The sequence below is a fragment of the Berghia stephanieae genome, chromosome 4 (assembly GCF_034508935.2).
Source record: "Berghia stephanieae isolate SIO BIC M18660-M18661 chromosome 4, UCSD_Bste_1.3, whole genome shotgun sequence".
NCBI lineage: Eukaryota > Metazoa > Mollusca > Gastropoda > Nudibranchia > Aeolidiidae > Berghia > Berghia stephanieae.
The window spans coordinates 11,779,673-11,805,708 of record NC_088363.1 but is presented as its reverse complement, the minus strand read 5'-3'; the positions used below and the strand labels follow the sequence as shown (position 1 = coordinate 11,805,708).

Here is a 26,036-nt window from a genome sequence, read left to right as displayed (position 1 = left end):
TATACTACTACTACTACTACTACTACTACTACTACTGACTACTACTCTCTACTACTACTACTACTACTACTACTACTTACTACTACTTACTACTACTATACTACTACTACTACTACTACACTACTACTACTACTACTACTACTACTACTACTACTACTACACTACTACTACTACTAACTATAACCTACTAAACTATACGTTACATTTACTTCCCCTAATTTCTTTTCAGACGAATTGCCTTCGCCTTGCCAGAATCCCAAATGTCCCAACCAAGAGACAGCAACACGGGTAAGTAGAACTCGTGGAGTTGCATTTCTCATTTTGTCATGTGTGGCCAAAACTATGTGTAACCTTGAACGTTTATAATCCGGTTAATAACGTTCAGTGAAAATTACTCATAAACGCGGATGGAAAAAAAAAAAACAAGAACAAAGACCTGAGTGACGTCAACATCATACTATCTATAGATAGTATGCGCTTGGCTAGAAGCTCATAACATTGCCATCCGGAAGTTTAACGGACCAACACACAAAACTTTGTGTATCCATGAACGTTTATAATCCGGTTAATAACGTTCAGTGAAAATTACTCATAAACGCGGATGGAAAAAAAAAAAACAAGAACAAAGACCTGAGTGACGTCAACATCATACTATCTATAGATAGTATGCGCTTGGCTAAGAAGTTCATAACATTGCCATCCGGAAGTATAACGGACCAACACACAATACTGTGTGTATCCATGAACTTTTATCGTCAGGTTAATAGAGTTCAGTGAGCATTAGTCATAAACGCGGATGGCAAAAAAAAAACAATAACAAAGACCTGAGTGACGTCATCTTCGAACTATCTAAAGAACATACTTCTACCGATGACACCTTCTGTTGCTATATCAGAAACCAATAATTTACTATTCATGAAAACCATGGTTTGAAAAACAAAAACCCGAGACGTTTCAGTATGCTGCCGCCATATGGCAAAAGGACGTAAGCCCCACAGTAAACAAAACATGAGTTGTTTATAGATAGTTCGCAGTTGACGTCTCTCAGGTCTTTGTTATTGTTTTTGCCATCCGCGTTCATGAGTAATTTTCACTAAACAGTATTAACCTGACTATAAACGTTCATGGTTACACACAGTTTTGTGTGTTGGTCCGTTATACTTCCGGATGGCAATGTTATGAGCTTCTTTGCCAAGCGCATACTATCTATATTATGAGAATCCCCGCTTCACGGCTCACAATACTATCTGGTTCATGTTATAAAAGATGAATTATGCCCGACCCCCACGACATCATAAAAATTCGTTGCTTAGGCATTCCACGAAGGAATATAGATAATCATCAAAGAAGATACCTGATGTCAACAGGAATCACCCATGTTTTCCAAGTGGGGGTTAATAATCTTGCCCAAGGAAGAAAAAAACGAAAGTGCCTGAAGCTGGGCTCGAACCAGGGACTTTCCGGGTTACAATGCAATGTTAACCACTCCGCCACTCCCCAACCACCCCACCCATGTTGTAATGTACAATAATATAAGCTTAACACTATCGGAAATACAAAATCTTGACAATGAAACATAACACAAATCCATAAAATTTAGAACACATCTCCGACTATAGGGAATGAGATTAGCGGAAGAGTAGCGTCCCTTGGTTGGACATCACCCATAGTCCGTGACGTCACCGGAGGACGAGAGACGCATGCGCACAACCAACATGACGTTCTCTCTCTAATAACTTTTCCGCCGGTGACGTCACATACTATGGGCGACGTCCAATCAAGGGACGCTACTCTTCCGCTAATCTCATTCCCTATAATAGAATGCGCTTGGCCAAGGAGTTCACAACATTGCCATCCGGAAGTATAACGACAACACACAAACTCTGTGTAACCATGAACTTTTATAGTCTGGTAATACAGTTTGGTGAGAACAATCACAAACGCGATGGCAAAAACAATAACAAAGCCTGAGTGACGTCATCTGCATACTATCTATAACTCAAAACCAACCCCATGTCGCTTATGTCCTTTTGTTACAATAAAATAGACTGCAGAATAATTATAACTTATAACCCCATTTCCAGCTGAAGCAATAATAATAATGGTATTTTACAGACAACGGGAGAACCCAAGTCATACCGTCATTCTGTTGATGGATGGGTTTTTAACAGCATGTTGGAGATTTGTTTAAGAAAAAAAAAGGTATGGAGAAATGGCAGATGAAACCAGCATGTTTGAAGTATTAGTAATTAGTTTGAGTTTATATATAGATGAAAACTCCGGGTTATTTTTAGAAAAGGAATGAAAAGAAAACGAAAACGATCTTCAAACATCAGCAGCTAAGCCCAAGGTGAAGGTCGTAAGGATCCTTGAACAATTATCTGTTTGGCTGTCTTCGCAAATTGTTACGTAATGTTTATCCTGAAAGTAGCAACAAGCAACACGTTTTACTTAACTCTCTCCGATCATTTTCAGTATTTTCCCAAAATGCCAGGCTTACCTAGCAGAAAAATTGATTTACAAAACAACTTTATGTTCTTATTGATTAAACAAAAATCATTCTTCAAAGTTTGTGATGTACACAATGAATCTGAATAAGAAAAATGCATATTGTGTCGTAACAAATGTGACGATTTTGCTGCAGGTGGTAAGGAGAGGGTTAACTTTTTGAATGAGCGGTTCGAATTTAATCTTAACTGGGCAAGGCATTATACGTTTTTTAACAAAGGGAATTCATTGAGATTTTATACTGCCTACCTGCCAATCTGTGAGAAAAAAAAAACTCAACATATTTTTAATAATTTTGACAAAGAAAACACGTCCTTCTAATTGAATGTCAACAATTAAAATGCCCCCGATCTTGTCAAAAACTTCCAAACATTGTCCCTGACGACTTCTTCGAAGTCCCAGGTTTGAGAGTTGTTTTTCTTTTGACAAGGTGACACAATAGGAACTGAGCTAGAAACTTTCCGCGCCACATTGCAATGTCACCTCACCCCTCCCCTCCCCCACCCCTATGTCCACGTGAAACTGTTGGAGGTGGCAATGTATAAAACTTTAGAGAAATTCAGGACCTTCATCACTAGGTTTGTTGCTATGATTTGACAAATACTTCAACATTCCCAGTTATTATCAATTTGACGGCCTCAAATTTTCTCAAATTTCCTATCTGTACAGCTATGAGGTCAAGTTGTTTGACACTCGCCGTAGGATCGGAAGGTCCCGCTTTGAGCAAGAGCATAGTTGAGTCCTTGGAAAAGGCTCCTTACTCACATTCTCCCCTCGTACTTAAGTGTAAAATCAGTACCTGCCTGGCCGTTAACAGCGTTATCTCAGTCCGTAAAAAAATGTAATGTCGCCTTACAGGCGTCATGTTTCGTCCTACTTATGTAAAGTGTTGCTGTTGGTTGGGGGATGGGGGGGGGGGGGGGGCAGGGTCCCGATAGCTCAGTTGGTAGAGCATTCGCGTCACACGCAAAGGGGACCAAGATCGATCCCTGGGGCAGTCGAGATTTTGTCTTCACCCCCCCCCCCCCCCACCTGTCAACCCAGCAGTGAATGGGTAGTTGAGACTGTTAGATTTGACGGGAAGTGTTAGATAGACTAGAGTCCCATCCAAAGGATAGCATAGAAAGCAATTGCTTTTGTCCATTTCACGCTATAGAAACCGGGATAAACTCCAGCCCATTTTATTCTTTCTTTTTGCTGTTGGCTTGGGACCCCGTTTAAATCGATTTGAGCACGTTTATTGGATATGTAGCTCTATCAAATTGTTTGTTTTTTAAATTTCACTCTGATATAATACCAGTCTGACTTGTCGAGTCACATATTAGATTGGAAGACCATCAGTCTTGTCGTGAAATATGTAGGATGGGTTGTATGAGATTGTTGTCAATGGTTTTGTGGATTTTTAAAAAGGAGATATCTAAAAAATAAAAAATATATATTAAAAAAATTGAGCTTTATATATAGCGTAATATCCACTAAATGTGCTCAAAGCGCTTTACAGGGGTCCCTGGTCAACAGCAAGATTTAACATGTAGGACGGGACATGAAGCCTGTTAGGCGATATTACAATTTTTCGGACAAAGACAACGCTGTTAACGACCAGGTACTCATTTTACACCTGAGTACGGTGAGAGAATGTGAGTAAAGAGCCTTTTCCAAGGACTACACTATGCGCCGAGCGCGAGGCTCGAACCCAGGACCTTCCGATCCGAAAGCGAGTGTCATACCACTAGACCACATAGCCGCAGAGTCTAGTCAATAAATGACCAATACTGACCATTTTGCCATTAATCTCCATTTTAAAAAAGATCGTGTTCTCTCTTTTATGATACCGTGCGGACTCGTTGAGTTACATTTGGGATGGGAAGAACATCCGTCTTCTCGTGGAATTGGTTGGTCGCCTGTGATTTGGTGTGAATGTAAGCCAGACGATTTGAATGGTGGTAATATAAATAAATATAAAATAGAATTATAAAAAAAATGAAATAAAAATAGTATAATATATATGTGTGGGTGTGGGTGTGGGTGTCTGTGTGTGTATGTGTGTGGATGTGGGTGTGTGTGTGTGGGTGTCTGTGTGTGTGTGTGGGTGTGTGTGTGTGGGTGTCTGTGTGTGTGTGTGGGTGACTGTGTGTGTATGTGTGTGTGTGTGTGTGGGTGTGTGTGTGGGTGTGTGTGTGTAAACACAAAAAATGAGCATTACTGACCATTAAGCCATAAATCTCAATGTTAGATTGTTGTTCACTCACGTATGATACCATCAGACAGACTGACTCCTTCAGACTGGAAGAACATCAGTCTTGTCTTGTAATCAGGTTGGTCGCGTGGGATTGGTGGGAACGGTGGCCACATGATTTCAGTGGAGTTTGTATATTTGGTTATTTGTTTCTTTTGTTTTGTTGTTGTTGTTTTTTGTTTGTTTGTTTTGTTTGTTTTTTTGTTTGTTTTTTTTTTTTTTGGGAAGGGGGGGGGGGGGGGGCGCTTGGGTTTTTTGGGGTTTTTTTTTTATCCTTTTTTTTATTTAGTCAATAAATTACCGATAATGAGCATTTTGCCACTAATCTCATTTTTTTGGAAAAAAAATCTTCTCTTCACCCCGATCTGATACGTACGGATTCGGAGAGTTACAATTTGTATTGGAAGACACAATCGGTGTTGTCGTGAAATTATGTAGGTAGGTTGGTTGGCTGCCTCTGATTGGTGGGAATGTCGACCAGCCAGATCATTTGAATATTCCTAGTTTTTTTATGTTTTTTAAAAATTTGTTTTCTTCTATTTTTTTCTTTAATATAGTCAATGAATTACCAATGCTGACCATTATGACGTTAATCTCATTTTTTTCTAAAAAGTCATGTTCACTCCTGTATGTCACCGTGCGGACTCGGATTGGAAGAGCATCTGTCTTGTGAAATATGTAGCTTTGTTGGCCAGCTGATTTGAATGTTGGTAGTTGTGTGTGTGTGTGTGTGTGTGTGTGTGGTGTGTTTGTGTGTGTGTGAGTGTGGTGTGTATTTGTGTGTGTGTGTGTCTGTGCAGTCAATTTTTTAAAAATCTTGTTTACACCTATAAAATGAAACCAGATGGACTCATTGAGTTATTTTGGGATCGGAAGACCATCAGTCGTGAAATTCTGCAGTTTGGTTGGTTGTGGTTGGTGGGAATGTTGACTAGACGATTTGAATGAAATTTGGTTTTTTTTTTTTGTTTTTTTTTTTTTTTTGTTTTTGTTTTTTTTTTGTTTTTTGTTTTTGTTTTTTTTTTTGTTTGTTTGTTTTTTTTAATTTAGTCAATAAATGATCTATACTGACCATTTTGCCATTTATCTCAATTTTTTAAAAATCGTGTTCACTGCCGTATGACACCGAACGGTCTCTTTGATTTACATGTGGGATTGGAAGTCCATCAGTCTTGTCATGGAATTATCTAGCTTGGTTGGTTGTGATTGGTGCGAATGTTGGTCACACGATTTGAATGGTCGCAGTTTTTGAAGGGTTTTAATCTTTAAAAAAAAAATTTTATATAGTCAATGTAGTCAGGTTGGTTTCCTGTGATTAGTATGAATGTTGACTAGGCGATTTGCGTGGTTGGGTTAGGGGTGTTTTTAAATAGAGTCAAACTTACATTGATGATTATTAGTCAATATCACATTAACCTTAATTTCCTTTATCGTGTAAAATCCGATACTATAGTAGATTGACGTTTTGGGTCATATTTCAAATGGAATGAACATGGATCTTGTCCTAACCTGATTATGGGCCTAGTTTCACATTGTTGTAATGGATAATACTTTGCGTCATTTTTTTCAGATGTCCATTAGAACAATGAGCCCATAATGAATTGGGTTATCAGACCTGGAAATTAGTGCACGTCGGTCTTGTCCAACGCGTACTAATTTGAAGTTCTTATAACCTAGATTGTTATGGTCTTATTGTTGTTATGGAAATACTCTCACACCAATATAAAATATTGTCTATTACACCCAAAAAAGCCCGTATTATTTTCGTGACGTATTCAGACATGCAAATTTTGGCGCCTTATTCTTGTTGCATGTCATCGTTGTGGGTTTATAAATAACTAGAATACAAATGGAATATAATCTTCTATTTAATGCGGCTATGTGGTCTAGTGGTGTGTGGCTATGTGGTCTAATGGTATGACACTCGCTTTCGGATCGGAAGGTCCTCGGTTCGAGCCTCGAGGTCGGCGCATGGTTGAGTCCTTGGAAAAGGCTCTTTACTCACATTCTCTCACCGTACTCAGGTGTAAAATGAGTACCTGGCCGTGAACAGTGTTGTCTCTCTCGGAAAGATTGTGATATTGCCTCACTGGCGTCATGTCTCCTTCTACACTACACGTTTTGTTGTTAGTGAGGGACCCTTTATAAAGCGCTTTGAGCACATTTAGTGGATATTGCGCTATATAAAAGCTCTATTATCGGGGGGTTTATAAATAACAAGAATAGAATTGGAATATAATCTTCTATTTAATTAACGAAGACTGACTATGTAGGGGTTTCGGGTATAACGTGAGCTTTTTTATTGAGCAATATCCACTAAACGTGCTCAAAGCAAGCGCTTTACGAATGGTCCCTGACCAACACTTAACACGTAAAATGTAGAACGAGGCATGACGCCTGTTAGGCGATATTACAACTTTTTCGGACAGAGACAAACTTGTTAACGGTCAGGTACTCATTTTACTCCTGACTACGGTGAGATTATAAGGACTCAACTATGCGCCGAGCGAGGTTCGAACCCAGGACCTTCCGACCAGACCCGAAAGCGAGTATCAATCATACCACAAAATCACATAGCCGTTTACCCTTTATTAAATATAAAAAGAAAGTTGAATAAGAAACGAGAGACATATTAGAGAATGAGATTAGCGGAAGAGTAGCGTCCCTTGTTTGGACGTCACCTTACAGAGAGAACGTCATGTTGGTTGTACGCAATAGTGCCGCGCTGAGGACCGGACCGAGGACCGGTCCCACGGTCTTTTAGCTGTGAACCGTGGTCCAGTCCCAAAGAGGAAGACCGCCGGCGGTCCTCACTTCTTATCACCTTTCAACGGTCTCGCGCCATACTACTTCCCCAGCGATTCGTTGCCTCGGTCCTTTGCCTATCTTCCACCAATCACCACCCATCCCACTTAATTAATCGCACCCACCCCCCTTTGCCATACACTAAACGACACAGACGACCATAGAGGCAGACGACCACCTCCCTCCACTCCGCAAACCGCCCTTTCGTGTGTGAGATGGGGGGAACAGGAGGCGCACGCCTTGGACGATTCCATTATACGGGGTAAATTTCAAAATTTACTACACCATAATGATCGCAATGACAATGATCTATGATGAAGGCATGACCCCTCTTCTCTAATGGGTTATTGTTTGTAATGTATGTGACTATTAAAGATGTGTGTGTGTGTGTATGTGTGTGTGTGTGTGTGTGTGTGTGTGTGTGTCGAACCTAGCATGGTGCGAGTCTGTTTTTTTGTTTTCTTTTGTCCATCTCTTGTCGCCACTCCTTTCTATCGCATTGTTGTCATTTAAAATAATACAATAATATTAAAATTTCGTTTGGTGTTTTAACTAATCAAGTAATATGAGTTTCATTAGTTTCTTCCGTCCAAAAAAAACCAGTTATAACGTCTGTATTTTTAAAAGGTCCAATAGAATATTTGGGGACCCCGATAGCTCAGTCGATAGAGCACTCTCTTTATACGCAAAGGGCCAGAGATCGATCCCGGGTGCAGTCGAGTTTTTTCTGAATCCCTGTCTACTCAGCAGTGAATGGGTAGCTGGGTTTGTTAGATCTGGCGAAAAGTCACCATCGACCCCACTTATTACTTATTACTTATTACCGCATCCACCCCCTCTTATTATAACTTCACGTCTCTCTCTTACTCTTCAATGCTCGCTGCCCTTTCATGTGTGTGTGTGTGGGGAGGGGGGGGGGGGGGGGGGGGGGGGGTAGGAGTTGCGTGTGTGTATAAACGCCACGAACAACTCGATCAACGCCTTGGGTGATTCCATTATCTCCGTTAACGGGGATAAATTTCAAATTTTATTCACGCTAAATTATCGAAGTAACAATGAAGTACTGTGAGCAAATAAAGAAGGCATCACCCCTCTTCTCTAATTAGGTTACAATTTGAAATGAGTGTGACTACTCCGTGTGTTTTACTCCTGTAGACCACGGTTTTCATCGTGTAGCGGTCTTTAACGGTTCAAGAATGAACGATCCCATGGTCCCAAAGGTCAAAACGGTCTCTCAGGAATGTTCAATGTCGAAAAGGACCGCCGGTCCTAGGACCGGTCCTTGCGGTTTTCATTTCCCAGGGACCGTAGGACCGTGGTCCTTAAGCTTGCCAATGACAGCCCCGCACTAGTACGCAAGCGTCTCTCGTCCTCGCTTCCAATGAAAGTGCCATGTTGACGTTCTCTCTGTAAGGTGACTTCCAATCAAGGGACGCTACTCTTCCGCTAATCTCATTCCCTATTAGAGATGAGAATACTGCGTTGTATCTACGGCTGGGGGGTGTGAAGTGTGAATGTTAGCCAGACTAGTGGCGTGTTAGACTAAATTATTATTTTTTTGATAGTCAAATGTTATTAGTAAGTTTATTTAATGTATTCCCTGATGAGTTGTAGGCGTGGGTGAGTATTGACAGAAAAGGGAATGAGGGGGTGGGGTGGGGGGGGGGGGGAACTATATTATTAAATGGGACTTAAAAACTGGAAGAAGAAGACGGAATGAAAATATTTTAAGAGAGAGAGAGAGAGGGAAAGAGAAATAGAGAGAGAGAGAAAGACAGAAAGAAAGAAAGAAAGAAAGAGAGAGAGAGAGAGAGAGAAAGAAAGAGAGAGAGAGAGAAAGAGAGAGAGAGAGAGAGAGAGAGAGAGATAAAGAAAGAAAGAAATAGCGCGAAAAGATAGAGTGAGGAAGAGAGAGAGAGAGAGAGAGAGAGAGAGAGAGAGAGGGGGGTGGGGGGGGGGAGAAATAATTAAAACAACAGGTAACAGTGATTGGCAAAAAGCATTTCGTGCCAAATCCAATTATCAGGAAATTCTGTAAACCGCTTGTAACTTTAGCCTCTAATTATTCCAGGTAGAATGGTGGGGTTTTTTTTTTTAAAGAAAGAAAAAAAGAAAGAAGGAAAAGAAAAAGGAAAGAAAAGAATGGTGACGTAATTGGTGCATGCAACAAGAGGAGAGGATGAAACATAACACCCGTCCGCCCAGAGAGAGAGAGAGAGAGAGAGAGAGAGAGAGAGAGAGAGAGAGGGGAGGGAAAGAGAGGGAGTGAAAAATAGAGAGAGAAAGAAAGATAGAGAGGGAGAGAGAGAGAGAGAGAGAGAGAAAGTAGAGTAGAGAGAGAGAAAGAGAGTGGTAGATAGATAAATAGATAAATAGATAGATAGATAGAAAGATAGATAGATAGATAGATAGATAGATAGATAGATAGATAGATAGATAGATAGATAGATAGATAGATAGAGATAGATAGATAGATAGATAGATAGAAAGATAGATAGAAAGATAGATAGATAGATAGATAGATAGATAGATAGATAGATAGACAGACAGACAGACAGACAGACAGACAGACAGACAGACAGACAGGCGTATAAACGATGACGAACATCAAACAGAAATTAGTTGTATAATGTAACTTTTTGTGCTAAGCAGCCTACAATCTTTCTCACCTGATAACATCTCCATTCCACACAGCATTTCTCGTTGTTCTATCAGCGTGTCCCGTTGTTAACTCACTCAATCCGAGAGATTTTTGCTCCTTGTCAAAATTAGAAGAAAATGTATTAAAAATGAGCATGTTCATAGATATTCTTATTCAACTACCATTAACATGTAAAAACTAAAAACATTAGCTTTGATACTACGCCTATAATTTGTCTCATAAAAATGTAATAAATAGGCATGGGGTAAAAGTAACCCGGGTAAACTACGGATATAGTCGGTGTTAGGGTTGAGTGAGTTAATGTATCGTTTTAATCGGCGTGCAAATATTTGCAAGACCAATAACCGAACGCAATTGGATTCAATAGTCTGATGTCACGTCCGCCCAGCTACGAGCAGCTTGGTTCTAAACAAAGAAAATCGGTATTTTTTATTCTTCGTGTTGGCTGGAACTTTTTCTCATGTCATGTGATCAGAATGTATAAAAGTCAAAATAGGATCAGATTTATATATATATATATATATATATATATATATATATATATATATATATATATATATATATATATATATATATATATATATATATATATATATATATCTGTAAGACTTTGTTTCATTTCTTAATTCGATCAAAACAAAATAGGAAGATCCATTAAGTCTTTCGCTGCTGGAAACCCCCAAACAAAAAATAAAATCTATCGAATTGCAATTTATCTCTGGACTAAATCTAATTAGGTTTGAAATATGAATTGTCTTGTTGGTTATGTAGGCTATCAGTTTCCAATTTGACTTTTGGCATTTTTTACTCTAAGCCCAGACAACAAAAGAGATTAACTGAATATAATTTATTTATCTATATATCTATTTATTAATTTATTAATTTTTTATTTATTAATTTTAAAAATTATTATTTGTTTATTTGCTTTTTCATTTATTTCATTTTCTATTTATTTATTTATTTTTATTCATTCATTCATCTGTTAATTTGTCTATTTATTTATTCATTCATTTATATAATATCTATTTGTGTATTCATTCACGTATTTATTTATTTGTTTATTTGTTTTATTCATTCATCTATTTATTTTTGTTCCTTTTGTATTTATGTATTTATTTATTTATCTAATTCGTTCCGTAATAATGTTTATATTCATTCAACATTATCAAATGTTACTTTCAACTATGTCAGTCCTGATTTTTATATAAAACACTATTATGTGATCTATTATTTGTGGCTATGTGGTCTAGTGGTATGACACTCGCTTTCGATCGGAAGGTCCTGGGTTCGAACCTCGCGCTCGGCGCATAGTTGAGATATTGGAGAAGGCTCTTTACTCACATTCTCTCACCGTACTCAGGTGTAAAATGATTACCTTGCTGTTAACAGCGTTGTCTCTGTCAGAAAAAATTGTAATATCGCCTAATAGGCGTCATGTCCCGTCCGACATGTTAAATGTTGCTGTTAGCCAGGGACCCCTTGTAAAGCGCTTTGAGCACGTGAAGTGGATATTGTGCTATATAAAAGCTCAATTTTTTATGTGACCCATCGCCTCCCAAAGACTGTCGTGTCGGGATGGTTCGGATGCCAAAAACTTAATTTATGGTCAATAACATGGAGCTGGGGCAAAGTTTGTGTTTTATTTATATATGTGACAAATTAGATAAAAGATCTGGAAAAAAGCGATTATGAAACTATGCCATCGTGATTGAGTAACGTTTGTTGTTATTGCATCCACTTCCGCTGCACATACTGTTGAACTCTCTATCTCCTTACCAGCTATTTTTAGAATTTCCCCCCGATAATTCACTCCCACTCAACACAAGAATAGACCTTTTTTACTCAAACAAAAAAGTAACAAATGAGATCTACAACACAGTGCATTTATAGTATTTACAACTGTATGTGCGGCTATGTGGTCTTGTGGTATGACACTCGCTTTCGGATCGGAAGGTCATGGTTTCGAGCCTCCCTCGGCGCATAGTTGAGTCCTTGGAAAATGCTCTTTACTCACATTCTCTCACCGTACTCAGATGTAAAATGAGTATCTGGCCGTTAACGGCGTTGTCTCTTTCCAAAAAAAAAATTCTAATATCGTCTAACAGACGTCATGTCACGTTATACTTGTTACGTGTTGCTATTGGTCAGTGACCCTTTGTAAAGCGCTTTGAGCACGATCGATTAGTGGATATTGCGCTATATAAAAGCTCAAGATTAAATCTTTTTTAAACTGCCATTGTAAAAATCCCAACGCCCCGCATTAGAATAATAAAAATGTCAACAAAATTTGGCGGATTTTTTAGCAGGTAGTTATCTGGTTTTCCCTCTAGTCGACACAAACACACACACACACATTCACCCACACACACACACACACACACACACACACATTCACCCACACACCCCCACACACACATACACACACATACATATATACAGTCAGATTTTCTTTTTCTTTTATTAGTATTTAGATATGTTTGCCTTATCCCAGGCGATGCAAGGATGCGAGAACAACAGTAATTGGAAATGTACTTAGTTGATATAATAGAATTGAAAATAATAATAATAATAATAATAATAATAATAATAATAATTAATAATAATAATAATAATAATAATAATAATAATAATAATAATAATGTTAATGATAATAATAATAATAAGAAGAAGAAGAACCACCACCACCACCACCAACTCATAAATTCAAACTCCGCAACACCACTAGAATACAAGGGAAATAACCGCTTACAGATATCACTATACTTTGACTTTATGGGTTACTTCCCTTGTACACATTTTTAGAAATAATAATCGACCAATCAGACAAGATAAAACTTAAATGTTATGGGGACCGAATATCATCAAACCACAAAACTGCAGATCCGCTGATATAAAGAAAAATCCCAACAAAAATTGGGCATTTATATAGAACTATATCCACTAAACGTGTTCAAAGTGCCTTACAATGGGATCCAAGCCAACAACGAGTCTTAGCATATAGGACGAGATATGAAGGCTGTTAGTAAGATGATAGTATTACAAATTAACCACAGTTGCTCATTTTATACCATGTACGGGGGGGGGGGGGAGAGAGAAGAGAGAGAGAGAGAGAGAGAAGAGAGAGAGAGAAAGAGAGAGAGAGAGAGAGAGAGAGAGAGAGAGAGAGAGAGGGGGAGAGAGAGAGAGAGAGAGAGAGAAAGAGAGAGAGAGAAAGAGAGAGAGAGAGAGAGAGAGAGAGAGAGAGAGAGAGAGAGAATGTGAATAAAGCCCCTTTTCCAATTACTCAAGTATGTGCCGCTCAGAGCGGGTCCCGAACCGTGGACCTTCCGGTCCAATGGCGAGTGTCAAACCACTAGACCACATTGACATACCCACACCTTTCTACCAGAAGTTCTGGGTGGGGTTCTTTGAATTCTCTTGGGGGGGGGGGGGACTTGCTGTGTCTTCTATCCCTTTTTATCTATTTTCCGAGTTGCTTTCTGTCTTTGTCTCGGAATGGGATTTCTTGGTTTTGTCTTGGCCCTAACTAGAGTCCTTAGCTGAAAGGGGAACAGTCGAATATTGTTTAGCATTAGTCTTGGGAGATGATTTTTTTTCTGCGTAAATTATTTCGACCGGTTGGTGTGATTCAGATGGTAACAATTTGATTAAATATAATTAGATCAGAAATAATCATGAATAGATCTAGTCTAGATTACAGGATGCACATTGTCCCTGTTTTGTTTTATTGTTTTTGTTTGGGTTTTTGAGGGGCGGGGGGGGGGGGGGGTATTGAATTGAATGACACCTCGTTCACGAAAGAGCACGGCCATTTTAAGGAAAGGGAAGAAGTTTCGTCAGAATTTGTCACAAGTTATAATGATTTACTGTGATAAGAGGTGTGGGTGGTCTTTGTCTCTTTTGTAAGAATACAACCAACTATCTCTTCCTTTTCACTTGGTACTTGTGTCTGATGGGGAGTGGGAGGGGGAGGGGGAGGGGGGAGGGGGAGAGGGCGAGGTAGGTCAACCCAGAATGACAATAATCCAGAAGACACATCAATAAATTTGACACGGTCCGTCTGTCCGTCTGCCAACACTTGAGTGTCGGGAATTACATCACCCGTCTAATCTCCCTCTCTTTTTTTCTCTCTCAGATTTGTCGTACAATCGACTATTCTAGAACGGTGGCAAATATTTATATAGATTGAATTGAAGATGACGTCACTCAGGTCTTTGTTATGGTTTTTTTTTTTGCCATCTGCGTTTATGAGTAATTCTCACTAAACTGCATTAACCTGACTAGAAACGATCATGGTTACACACAGATTTGTGGGTTGGTCTGTTATACTTCCGGATGGCAATGTTGTAAGTTTCTTGGCCAAGCGCATATTATCTATAGCATTATGCCGTACAGCAAAAGTGATTCTAAGCCTCTAGAAGCTGTGGACTGTTTAACACATTATCTCATTCGCTGTAGTGTTTCAATCATCCTGTTTTGTTGATAAAGGGAAAACCCGAAACGTCCATTTCATCTATTTTCGTATATTATTCAATTTCTCATTGTTATTTATTTCTTCTAGCTTCGAGCAGCAACAATTACATTATGAACATTCTGGGAATTTAGGCATTCGTGTCCTCATTGTCCTCCTCCAGAATCTGTCATGAGGGAACTGGTAGGGATTAAGGGGGGGGGGGGGGGGGGGGGCATAATGCAGACCACCCATGGCCAACAAGGAAGAAGAAAATGCAATGGAGATCGGCCAGCGTGAGCTTTTATATAGCATTGCCATCCGGAAGTATAACGGACCAACACACATAACTATGTGGTAACCATGAACTTTTATAGTCCGGATAATACAGTTAAATGAGAATTAATCATAAACGTGGATGGCAAAAAACAATAACAAAGACCCGAGTGACGTCAACTTCATTCTATCTATAGAACAAGAGCCAGTCGAGGAAGATTGATTTTTAGAGATGTTTATTTTTATTTTATATTTTTTTTCTCTTGCTTTGCCTGGCACCGTTTCATATCTTTATCATTATTTTTAATTTGAAAATTCTAGGAATATCGGTATCCGTGTGGTCATCGTACTCCTCCAAAATTTTCCACGGGGGGAACTGACTGGTCAATTGTTTAGGGAAGGGCATAATTCAGACCACCCGTGACCAACAAGGAAGAAGAAATCCACTGTTGACGGTCCGCTCGGGTTTAAAATATAAGATTTGTTCACGGTCTCGTTGCTTTCTATAAACACTTCATTCATTCACAGCAGACACTTGGGTCACGGCATCGCTTATCGTTTTCACGAGTGTCACAGTAAAGCAGGTGTATCGGCTGTTTTAGAAAACAAAACAAAACAAAACAAAAAAAAAACAATTTATAAGATAAAAGAAGAAGAAGAAAAAAAGAAGGAGAAGAAGAAGAAGAAGAAGAAGAAGAAGAAGAAGAAGAAGAAGAAGAAGAAGAAGAAGAAGAAGAAGAAGAAGAAGAAGACGAAGAAGAAGAAGAAGAAGAAGAAGAAGAAGAAGAAGAAGAAGAAGAAGGAGAAGGAGAAGAAGAAGAAGAAGAAAGGAAAGATCGTAACCCTATTCTTTTGATAAGGACAGCAGGAACCATCAATGTAGCATTGAAGTTTCCCCCCTATTATCATTGCTGTCTTTATGAAAACGGTTATATGGGTCGTGTATTTAACCATATAGATAAATGTGTGGAATTTGGTCAAAGAACGTCTTCTATGTGTCCTCCTACCCATTTGTTTCCACACAATACAATCCGTTTCCAAGAGAATCGTTTGTGCTATCCACACCGTGTCTACTACAATACTTCAAAGAGAATATTCTGGGACTGCTATATAATGGATATGGTGTTTTATAAATACGTATTTAAAAATTTGGCAAGAAAACTCGTCCTTAAAATATCAATGGATTAAAATTACCCTCATCTTGGCAAAAAAAAATATTTTTAAAAACTCTCAAAGCTAGGGCTTTGCGAAGTCCCAGGTTTGAGAAGTTTGTTTTGTTTTTTTTTTTTTTTTGTTTTTTTTTCCAAGATAGGGTCATTTTAATCAATTGGTGTTTGAAGGAGGAGTTTTCTGGCTAAAATTATAAAATACGTGTTTTTCGTGTTTTTCCATAATACGACAGCATAATTCATCTCTGGCACTCAGGACAGTAGACACACATTCCATCTATTATTAGTTGTCTTTTCTTTATTTCTTTTTTCTTCCTATCAGTATGTGTTCCCCTCCCCCACCCCTTCCCCCACCTCCTTCTTATTATCCACCATAGCTAGAGCATATCTGATGACATTAAATCATGGGAGGTCGACAAATCTATAGGGAATGAGATTAGCGGAAGAGTAGCGTCCCTTGATTGGACGTCACCTTACAGAGAGAGATCGTCAAAATGGTTTTGCGCATCCGTCTCTCTCGTCCTCGCTTTTGGTGAAGTGTCTCATGCCGCACAACCAACATGACGTTCTCTCTCTAATAACTTTTAAGCTAGTGACTTCCAATCAAGGGACGCTACTCTTACGCTAATCTCATTCCCTGTAGAGAAATGATCTGAAAAAGGTGTCTTTTGTAATAGGAAGGAGAAGAATACAAGAGAAAAATAACAGACCCAAAATATCACTCTGTCTCAACTGGGAATCGAACCTCACATATCTTCATGGTCAAAGTTCGTTTATTATTATTACTCTGTAGACGAGGGTTCACAAGGGGGGGGGGGGGAATGCTACATACTCTTGTGATGAATATTAGCATTAAACTTTTTTGAGCTTTTATATAGCGCAATATCCACTAAAAGTGCTCAAAGCGCTTTACAAGAGGTCCTTGACCAACAGCAACACTTAACATGTAGGCGATAGTACCTTTTTTCGGACATTTACGACGCTGTTACGGCCAGGTACTCATTTTACACCTGCGTACGGTGAGAGGAAGTGAGTAAAGAGCTTTTTCCAAGGACTCAACTATCCGCCGAGCGAGGCTCGATCCCAGGACCTTCCGATCCGAAAGCGAGTGCCATACCGCAAGACAACATAGCCACAGAATATTATCATTAAACGGTCCTAACTATCATGTAACCTCTGTAGTTTAATATTGGTAGCTCATCTGACCGGTCTGAGGTTCGATTCCTAGTCGAGACAGTGTGATTTTATTTTTATTTGGGGGTGGGGTGGGGGGGGGGATTAATGTATTTTTCTTTCTCATTTTCTGCCATTTTTTCATACTCACCTTTTCAGAATTTTATCTTTTAGTGCCTACTCTCTATATTTAGCATGCCCTTGGCTAAGGAGCTCACAACATTGCCATCCGGTAGTATAACGGACCAAAAACTCAAAACTTTATGTGACCATGATCGTTTGTAGTCCGGTTAATACGGTTTGATGAGAAATACTCATAAACCGGATGGCAAAAAACAGTAACAAAGATCTGAGTGACGTCAACTACGTTCTATCAATAATTTGAAGACTTTTTACATGATGTTATAAGAGATGTTATAATACAGCATCTCCTGCTATTTGCTCTGGCGGCGAGAAAATTTAATTTCTGTTACGAAATGAAACTTGAGTGGAACGAACAGGTTTTGTGTAAGCTCATGTTTTAGGTCAATGAAATTACAGGCTTTGAGGAGAAGAATTTGCTCACTGTGCCAAATCGAGTTTTCACTCATTTGTCGGGAGGCCAAATTTCATGCGGTAAATAAAGCGGTTAGCGCCAAGAGTGTGGATGGGGTGACGGGATATCCAGTGGCTCATCGCAGACCTGCCAAGTTGAAAATTTGAAATTACCTAATTTTTAGGAGATAAAAATTGGTGTCACTATAGATAGCTAGATAAGTCATCAATTGCCCCGCAAAAAGATTTTAAAACACTTCAAGATCCTTTAAATTATATTGTGTGGCATCAACTTTCATTTTCAGTAAGTTTTAATACTCATGAAGTTCGGAAATAGGATTCAATAGTCTGATGTCACGCCGCCCGGCAACGGCGGCCATCTTGGTTCTAAACAAAGAAAACATTACTTTTTATTCTTCAAGCTGGCTAGAACTTTTCATATGCCCTGTGATCAGAATGTGTAAAAGTCAAAACATGATCAAATTTATGTTGTTTTTTTTCCCCTCTGGATACGCTTTTATGCTCGCCGGAGAATCATTTCATACGGGCGTCCGCCATTGTTCCGATAGTTTAGAGCCAGTGTTACTAAGTTACCATGCGTCATTAGGAAGGAAGTGACGTTACGACTGTTGAAGAGTATTGGAGCCAAAATGTCGTAATTCTACGAATATTACGTAAAAGTTGGCAGTCCTGTGCAGAGTAATCACGAGAAAGGAGGTTATGTAAAAAGGTGTTTGTGGAAAGGAAGGCGGGGGGGGGGGGGGTACTTAATGTTGAATCCTTGAGAGAGCTTTTTTGTTTAATGGCTTAGATAAGAAGTGAAAGAAAAGAGAGGAGAAAAAGAAGAAGAGGAAGATGATGAAGAGGAAGAAGAAGAAGAAGAAGAAGAAGAAGAAGAGAAAGAAGAGAGAGAGAGAGAGAGAGAGAGAGAGAGAGAAGGAAGAGGAGAGAGAGTGAGAGAGGGGAGAGATAGAGAAGGAGGAGGAGAAGAAGAAGAGAGAAAGATTATATATATATATATATATATATATATATATATATATATATATATATATATATATTAGAGAGACACAGAGAGAGAGAGGGGGGGAGTGAGAGAGATAGTTAGATAGATAGAGAGGGAGAGAGAGAGAGAGAGAGAGAGAGACAGACAGACAGACAGACAGACAGACAGACAGACGGAGAGAGAGAGAGAGCGAGAGAGAGAGAGAGAGAGAGAGAGAGAGAGAGAGAGAGAGAGAGAGGGGGGGGGGGGAGAGTTATTTAGATTTTAGTCTGACTGCGACATTTGTGTACAAAATATCAACAATATAATTAATGTGTATGTTTGTATGCCTGTATGTGCGTGTCTGCGTGTATGTGTGTGTGTGTGTGGCTATGCATGTGTGTGTGTGTTTGTGTGTGTGTGTGTGTGTGTGTCGTTGTGCGTGTTTAAGGGGCTGATTTATTACAAAAGGTCACTGAATGAAATATGCACATATATCTGAATAATCTATATGATAAATTGATTTGCAGGGCTTTTCACTGCTTACAGGGAATGTAGAGGAGGAGAAAGAGGAATGGGGGTTTTAAAAATAGAAAGGAGAATAGAAGGGGAGGGGGGGGGTAGAAAAAGAGAGGGGAAGATGAGGAAGAAGAATAAAAGAAGAAGAAGAAGAAGAAGAAGAAGAAGAAGAAGAAGAAGAAGAAGAAGAAGAAGGAGGAGGAGGAGGAGGAGGAGGAGGAGGAGGAGGAGGGGGAGGAGGAGGAGGGGGATGGGGGAGGAGGAGGAGGAAGACAATAAGAAGACGAAGAAGAAGAAGAAGAAGAAGAAGAAGAAGAAGAGTAGGAGGAGGAGGAGGAGGAGGAGGAGGAGGAGGAGGAGGAGGAGGAGGAGGAGGAGGAGGAAGAAAAAAAAAAGAGAGAATGAAGATGAAAAAGAAGGAGGAGAAAGAAGAAGATGATGAGTAGGAGGAGAGGAGGGGTGGGGGGGGGGAGAGAGAGAAACAAACCAGACAAGAGAATTGCCCCATTACCATCCCGATATTCCTCCCCCGCAGTTTCCAAATATTTTATTGACCATTTACAGCATTATTTCCCAATTAAAAGTTCATTGTTCACATAATTTCTTTAACCCTTTGCAATCGGGGTTCGCGTTCAATCTAACCTGACTATTCTTGTTCTTCAAGTATCGACCGATTGAAACGAATCTCATCACTCATCTCGTCAACAATTTCAAACCCGGGACTGGCAAACACCGTGTTTATGAATGGACGGACAACTGCTGGTCCAAAAGACAGCTTTATCATCCAGGCCAGGATTTACATGTCAAAACGAGGCTTTTTATTCAAACTGTTTGTCTGTCATCAATAACAATGAATGACTGGGTTTTTGTTCAGTTTTACCAATTTACTGCCAAACTCTGGAAAAAACAGTATTTAAAAATTTGGCCATAAAACTCAGCTCGTCTTTCTAAATATAGACGATTTAAATGACCCTCGTCTTGGCAAAAACTCTCAAGCTTGGGACTTCCTGAGGTCTTTAACTAAGTTCCAGGTTTGAGAGTTTTTGCCAAGATGAGGGTCAATTAAATTGATCGATATTTGAAGGACGAGTTTTCTGGCCAAATTTATAAATACATTTTTGTTTTGTTTTGATTTTGTTTTTCCACAGTACGGCAGTGAACGAGTTAACAATAATTTCTGATGTTGTTGTGTGTCTTTCTGTTTTCTTGACTGTTTCTTTTCAAAGATGTTATTATCATCCTGACAAAGTGATGGGTGACTACAAGAAGTGGTTTACTGAAAAGAGAGGAATTTGGGGCGATTCAAGTAGTACATGGCGGCCCCTTATAGCAAGGGTTGTTGGTCATTTAAAAAACACTAAAAACGTGAGCTTTTATATAGCGCAATATCCACTTTTCTTTTTCGAAGTTGTTATAATCCATTTTTGTTGAATACTTTTCATAATCCTCAACTTCTAGCAACTTAGCAATACAAGGAAGACGGATGTTTAGAAGGAACGAAATTTGGGCCACGCAGATCTTTGGGTTTTTTTGTTTGTTTTTTTATTTTTTATATTTTTTATTTTTTTTTTGTTTGGGGTTTTTTGGGGTTTTTTTTTTTTTTTTTTTGAGGCAGCAATTTTAATTATTAGTTCTCATTAAATTATATCACTCGAACTATATAACCTTTAAGATTAGGCACAGTTTTGTGTTTTTGGCACGTATATCCGGCTGTTAAATGGTGTGGGTATTTTACCTAAAGGCATAGCATCAATAACCCGTTTTCAGGTGTCACGTGTTTTCAATGGTTGACTGGTCCACTGTGTCGTATTTTGATTTAACGGTGGGAATGAGAATGAGATGAGATCATGAAATCAAACACCTGTCCGAATTGGACACCATTTCATGCTTATGACATTGACCTGATGAATATTCATTAAGGCTGGGATTTTATTGGTCAAATGAAATGTCGGGTGAAAAGGTTGTGTTGCATGATGGGTGGACGGGATATACAATATTGAAAAAAAAAATTGCAGGCCATTCTCTTGAAAACTTACCAAATCGATTATCAAAATGTATATCAAATGTATATTAACTCACTCAACCCTAACACCGACTATATCCGTAGTTTACCAGGGTTCTTTTTACCTCATGCCTATTTATTACTTTTTTTTCTGAGACAAATTATAGACGTAGTATCAAAGCTATTGTTTTTTGTTTTTTGTTGTTTTTTTTTTTTTTTTTTGTTTTGTTTTTTTTTTTTTTTTTTTTTTTTTTTTTTTTTGTTTTTTTTTTTTTTTTTTTTTGTTTTTTTTTTTTACATGTTAATGATAGTTGAATAAGATTATCTCTGTACATGCTCATTTTAATACATTATTCCAATTTTGAAAAGTAGCAAAAATCTCTAGGGTTGAGTGAGTTAATATGAAAGAATTGAATACTTTTCTTTAAACAACAACTGCATTTGTAGCAAAAAGGTTTCGGATGCAATCCCACATCAATCAACTGAAAACAAAAGGAATAAATATTTTGCGTGGTTTCCTTATATTTCCTCTCAAATTGTTACGTTCATTTTGTCTCAATAATTTACGGTCCAATACGTTCTGAGCTAACCAAGTGGATTTACTTGAATGAAGAAAGTGTATCTAGTAAGTTTTTTACGACATGTTTTTTTTTTTATTCCTTCAAATTATTTAATTAGCTTGTTTATTGGGACGTGAAATTGTGAAATTATGAACTTATTAAACGTAGATTTTTATCTGTTAAGAACGGAGATATAGATGTCATCAAATAGAGGGAGGGAGTGCAGAAAGTATTTAGGGCAAGATCTGTTGTGTGCCTGTGTGTGTGTGTTTGTGTGTGTGTGTCTGTGTGTGTGTGTATCAATGGGACTGATCTATATAAAAATTTACGTTTTCGTCCAATCGAGGCATCTGTCACATGATTTGTTGTTGTCCTGCGATTGGATATTTCTTAATAAATGTAAACACGCTACTTTGTTTATGAAAGTTGTAACTATACTAAGAGATAGAACAAAGTTGACGTCACTCAGATCTTTGTTATTGTTTTGTTGTTTTTGTTTGTTTGGTTTTATGTTGTTGTTTTGGGGGGGTTTTTGCCATCCATTATTGAGTAACTTTCACTAAACTGTTCAGTGTGCGCTTGGCTAAGAAGCTCATAACATTGCCATCTGGAAGTATAGATAGTTCGAAGATGACGCCACTCAGGCCTTTGTTATTGTTTTTACCATCCGCGTTTGTGAGTTGTTCTCATTAAACTGTATTAACCAGACTATAAAAGTTCATGGTTACACAGAGTTTGTGTGTTGGTCCGTTATACTTCCGGATGGCAATGTTGTGAACTCCTTGGCCAAGCGCATTCTATCTATAAGCGTACCAACACACAAAACTGTGTGTAACCTTAAACATTTATAGTCTGTTTAATACCGGATATTTCAAAATTTGTGTACACTTTTTTATTATCATATGTTAATTTTCCAAGCTATAGCGCATCACGATGCTTCATTTCTCCCTCCCCCCCCCTCCCCCACCTATCCCAAGACTGCATATTTGACGTTTTGCACGTTTGATTTTTAATGCATTTCAGATCGCCAGTTCGGCGCCTTTATTCAATTGCCCCCCCCCCACCCCCCAACCCGAAATAAAAGAAGAAAATAACTAATTTAGCTCCAATCAAGTTTTCATTCACATCTCAGGCAAGTGAAGTAATTTCGATTCTTACACTCATTTTGGAATTTCAGACGTGTTCCCAACCGTTGCATGCCCTTGGGAACAAAGATCGAATTCCAAAACACAAGAGTGTGAGAAATCATTTTTTTTAACCCTCAATCCATTCCGATTTCGTCATCTCAAAAATATTTAAATGACACTTCTTTTATACAAAAATCTAATTGTAGTGAAATTTAACATTTGTTAATTTTATGTTCAAATTATTATTGGGTAATGTAAATGTTTCTGCTCGAAGCTCGAAGAAATAGATAATAATGTGAAGTTGAATGTAAGATTCAATTTAATTACAAAAACAGATCAAATGAACGTTTCGGGTTTCCCCTTTATCAACAAAACATTTGATCTGTTTTTGTAATTAAATTGAAGCTTACATTCAACTTCACATTATTATTTACAAATCATTATTGTAAACTTGATATCAATACGCGTTCCTATTTAGGGAGAGAGGGTGGGATAACGCTCGATAACGGTCTTACCCGCGGACAAACCCAAAACGCCAGGGTCAGAGCCAGACTCTAATCCGTTCATCATCCCATGACTTCCCTCCAAGATCAGACACATTCACCGCTCGGCCATCGCGTTATAGATAGTATGCGCTTGGCTAAGAAGCTCACACCATTGCCATCCGGAAGTATAACGGACCAACACACAAAACTGTGGGTATCCATGAACGTTTATAGTCGGGTTAATGTAGTTCAGTGAGTATTACTCACAAACGCGGATGGCAAAAAAACAATAACAAGGACACGAGTGACGTCATCTTCGAACTATCTATAAACCTGGATATGATTTGATTGTTTTGATTTGAATCGGGGAGGGAGGGGGTGGGGGGGATAGGGGGGGGGGGGGAGGGTGGAATGAGATTGAGATTTGAGAAGAAACCAGAGCCCGATCAGTAAATCAGTGAATACCCCTGTATTCTCTGTGGTGAATACCACCGAACAGGAATGCCATTGTTATGTAATGCCATATTAATACTTATGCTAATCATATGGATAACCGCTGAGGCATGGTGGGATTGCTGGATGCCACAATGTCGTAACATGGTCTATTATTATCGTTTGGTCTTTTTTGGTTACGGCTATTAATTATGTGGTCTTGTGGAATGACACTCTCTTTCGGATCGGAAGGTCCTGGGTTCGAGCCTCGCTCCTTGGAAAAGGCTCTTTATTCTCTCACCGTACTCAGATTCAAAATTGTGGGTCGGTCGTGTTTAGTATTTTATTCTTTTAAAATATTTTCACATATTTTGCATAGAATCTAGAACAAACTTTGCATATTACTTTTTACGACAAACATGACATTGTCAACGCGAAAAAGACAAATTACAACCAGCCACAGGATTTGTCAGTTACGACAAGTGAGCACGGACTAACGCCCCTGTGGACGTCTCAGTGGGCAGGGATTAGTTAATGTTTGCTGACTTGGTCAAAGATCCGGCCTACTCCGGCACTCGACACCAGGACTGGGACGTCAGGCCAGGGTGGACGGACCAGAATTGGACCTGTGGGTTACGCTGGTCCAAGGGTTTTCTTACAACTGGTTTAGAATTTCAAGACTGTTGATAATGCTGCGTAATCTGGCAGAACACAAGGATTTGATTTTTTTTTGTGGTCTATTTTAAGTCATGAAATGATGACGTCATTAATATTGGCGTTGATTTCACGTAGTAATGGAAGTGACATTTGATCGCTTTGACTAAAATTCCTCGTTTCTGTATTCTGTATAGACGTGTGTGTGTGTGTGTGTGTGTGTTTGTGTGTGCGTGTGTGTATGTTTGTGTATGTATGTGTGTGTCTACAATGTTTTCATGTACGAATGGGTGAAAAAAGAGAAAGGAACTGAAATCCCAAACCGTTTGTCTGGGTTGACCAACACTGATCCTCTGGGGCTCTTACATTTCCAACAGGCTTCTTGTGTTTTCCATTTTCTCTTTCCTCCTTTTCCTACTCCATTCCATAATCACCACCACCATATTCTTATTCTTATCCTATTCCTCCTCATCATCATCCATCGTGGCTTGTGTTCTTGAGCACGTTTCCGGTCAGCTGTCTCCACAATCACGATCCTCTGCGGTGCGCATGAAATCTGTGTTGCTTTTTATATCACTTTTGGACATTCTTAGGTTATTCTTTGTCATTCTTTGTCTTCCTCTAGCTCTCTTTCCTTCGATCATCCCAGATGTTACCAACTTTTCTATTCCGTCTCTTCTCCACACATGTCCCAGAAACCGTAACTCCTACTTCTATATAAAAGATCATTTATAGAGATCATTTCCCACTAAACGTGCTCACAGTGCTTTACAAATGTCCCCTTACCAACAGCACCACTTAACATGTAGGACTGGACATGACGAGGACGCCTGTTAGGTGAATTTACACTTTGTATTTACAAATAGAGACACCTTTTAGCGGCCAGGAAAGAAAGAGCGTTTTTTTCAAGGACTCGTGTGCCTCTTAGTGTGGGACTCAACCTGTGGCCTTCGTAAACTTATAGCCTGAGACTGACCAAAAAATGACGTCAAAATGCCAGTCTTTTGCTACAAAAGAAAACAAATCGTGAGTTGTATTCAATAGTTCAACCAATGAAATAACTTGCTTCCATGAGCTCTACTAACGACAACTCACTAGGCGGTGCAAAAACTAAACTGCCAGTCCTTTTGGATTTCAGTATCGGGCTATAACATAACGATGGCTAAGCTCCACCTGTGACCATCGTCAACTTATTGCCTCTCACTGAAACCAAGTAAGACCCATATTTTGACATCATTTTTAGGTTTGTGGAGCGGCTAATGGTTGTCTTTGGTAGTGTTCAAGGAAAAAAGTGATCCATTGGTTGTTGAACTGTTGAATACAACTCACGATTTGTTTTCTTTTGTGGCCAAAGACTTGTCTTTGAGGTCATTTGTTGGTCAGTATCAGGCCATGAGTTTACGAATGCCAGGCTCAACCCTGGATTTCTGGTCCGATGGCGACTGTCACACCATAGACC

General features: G+C 38.9%; 1 protein-coding gene across 3 annotated transcripts in view; it reads left to right on the top strand.

Moving 5' to 3' along the window:
- Positions 1-26,036, top strand: part of LOC144970030 (uncharacterized) — a 586,145-nt gene that overhangs the window by 167,838 nt on the left and 392,271 nt on the right. For all 3 annotated transcript variants that reach the window (XM_078909209.1, XM_078909210.1, XM_078909208.1), the window contains exon 3: positions 230-288. In XM_078909209.1, the coding sequence (XP_078765335.1) occupies positions 230-288 (59 nt within the window). The remainder of the gene's footprint in view (positions 1-229; positions 289-26,036) is intronic.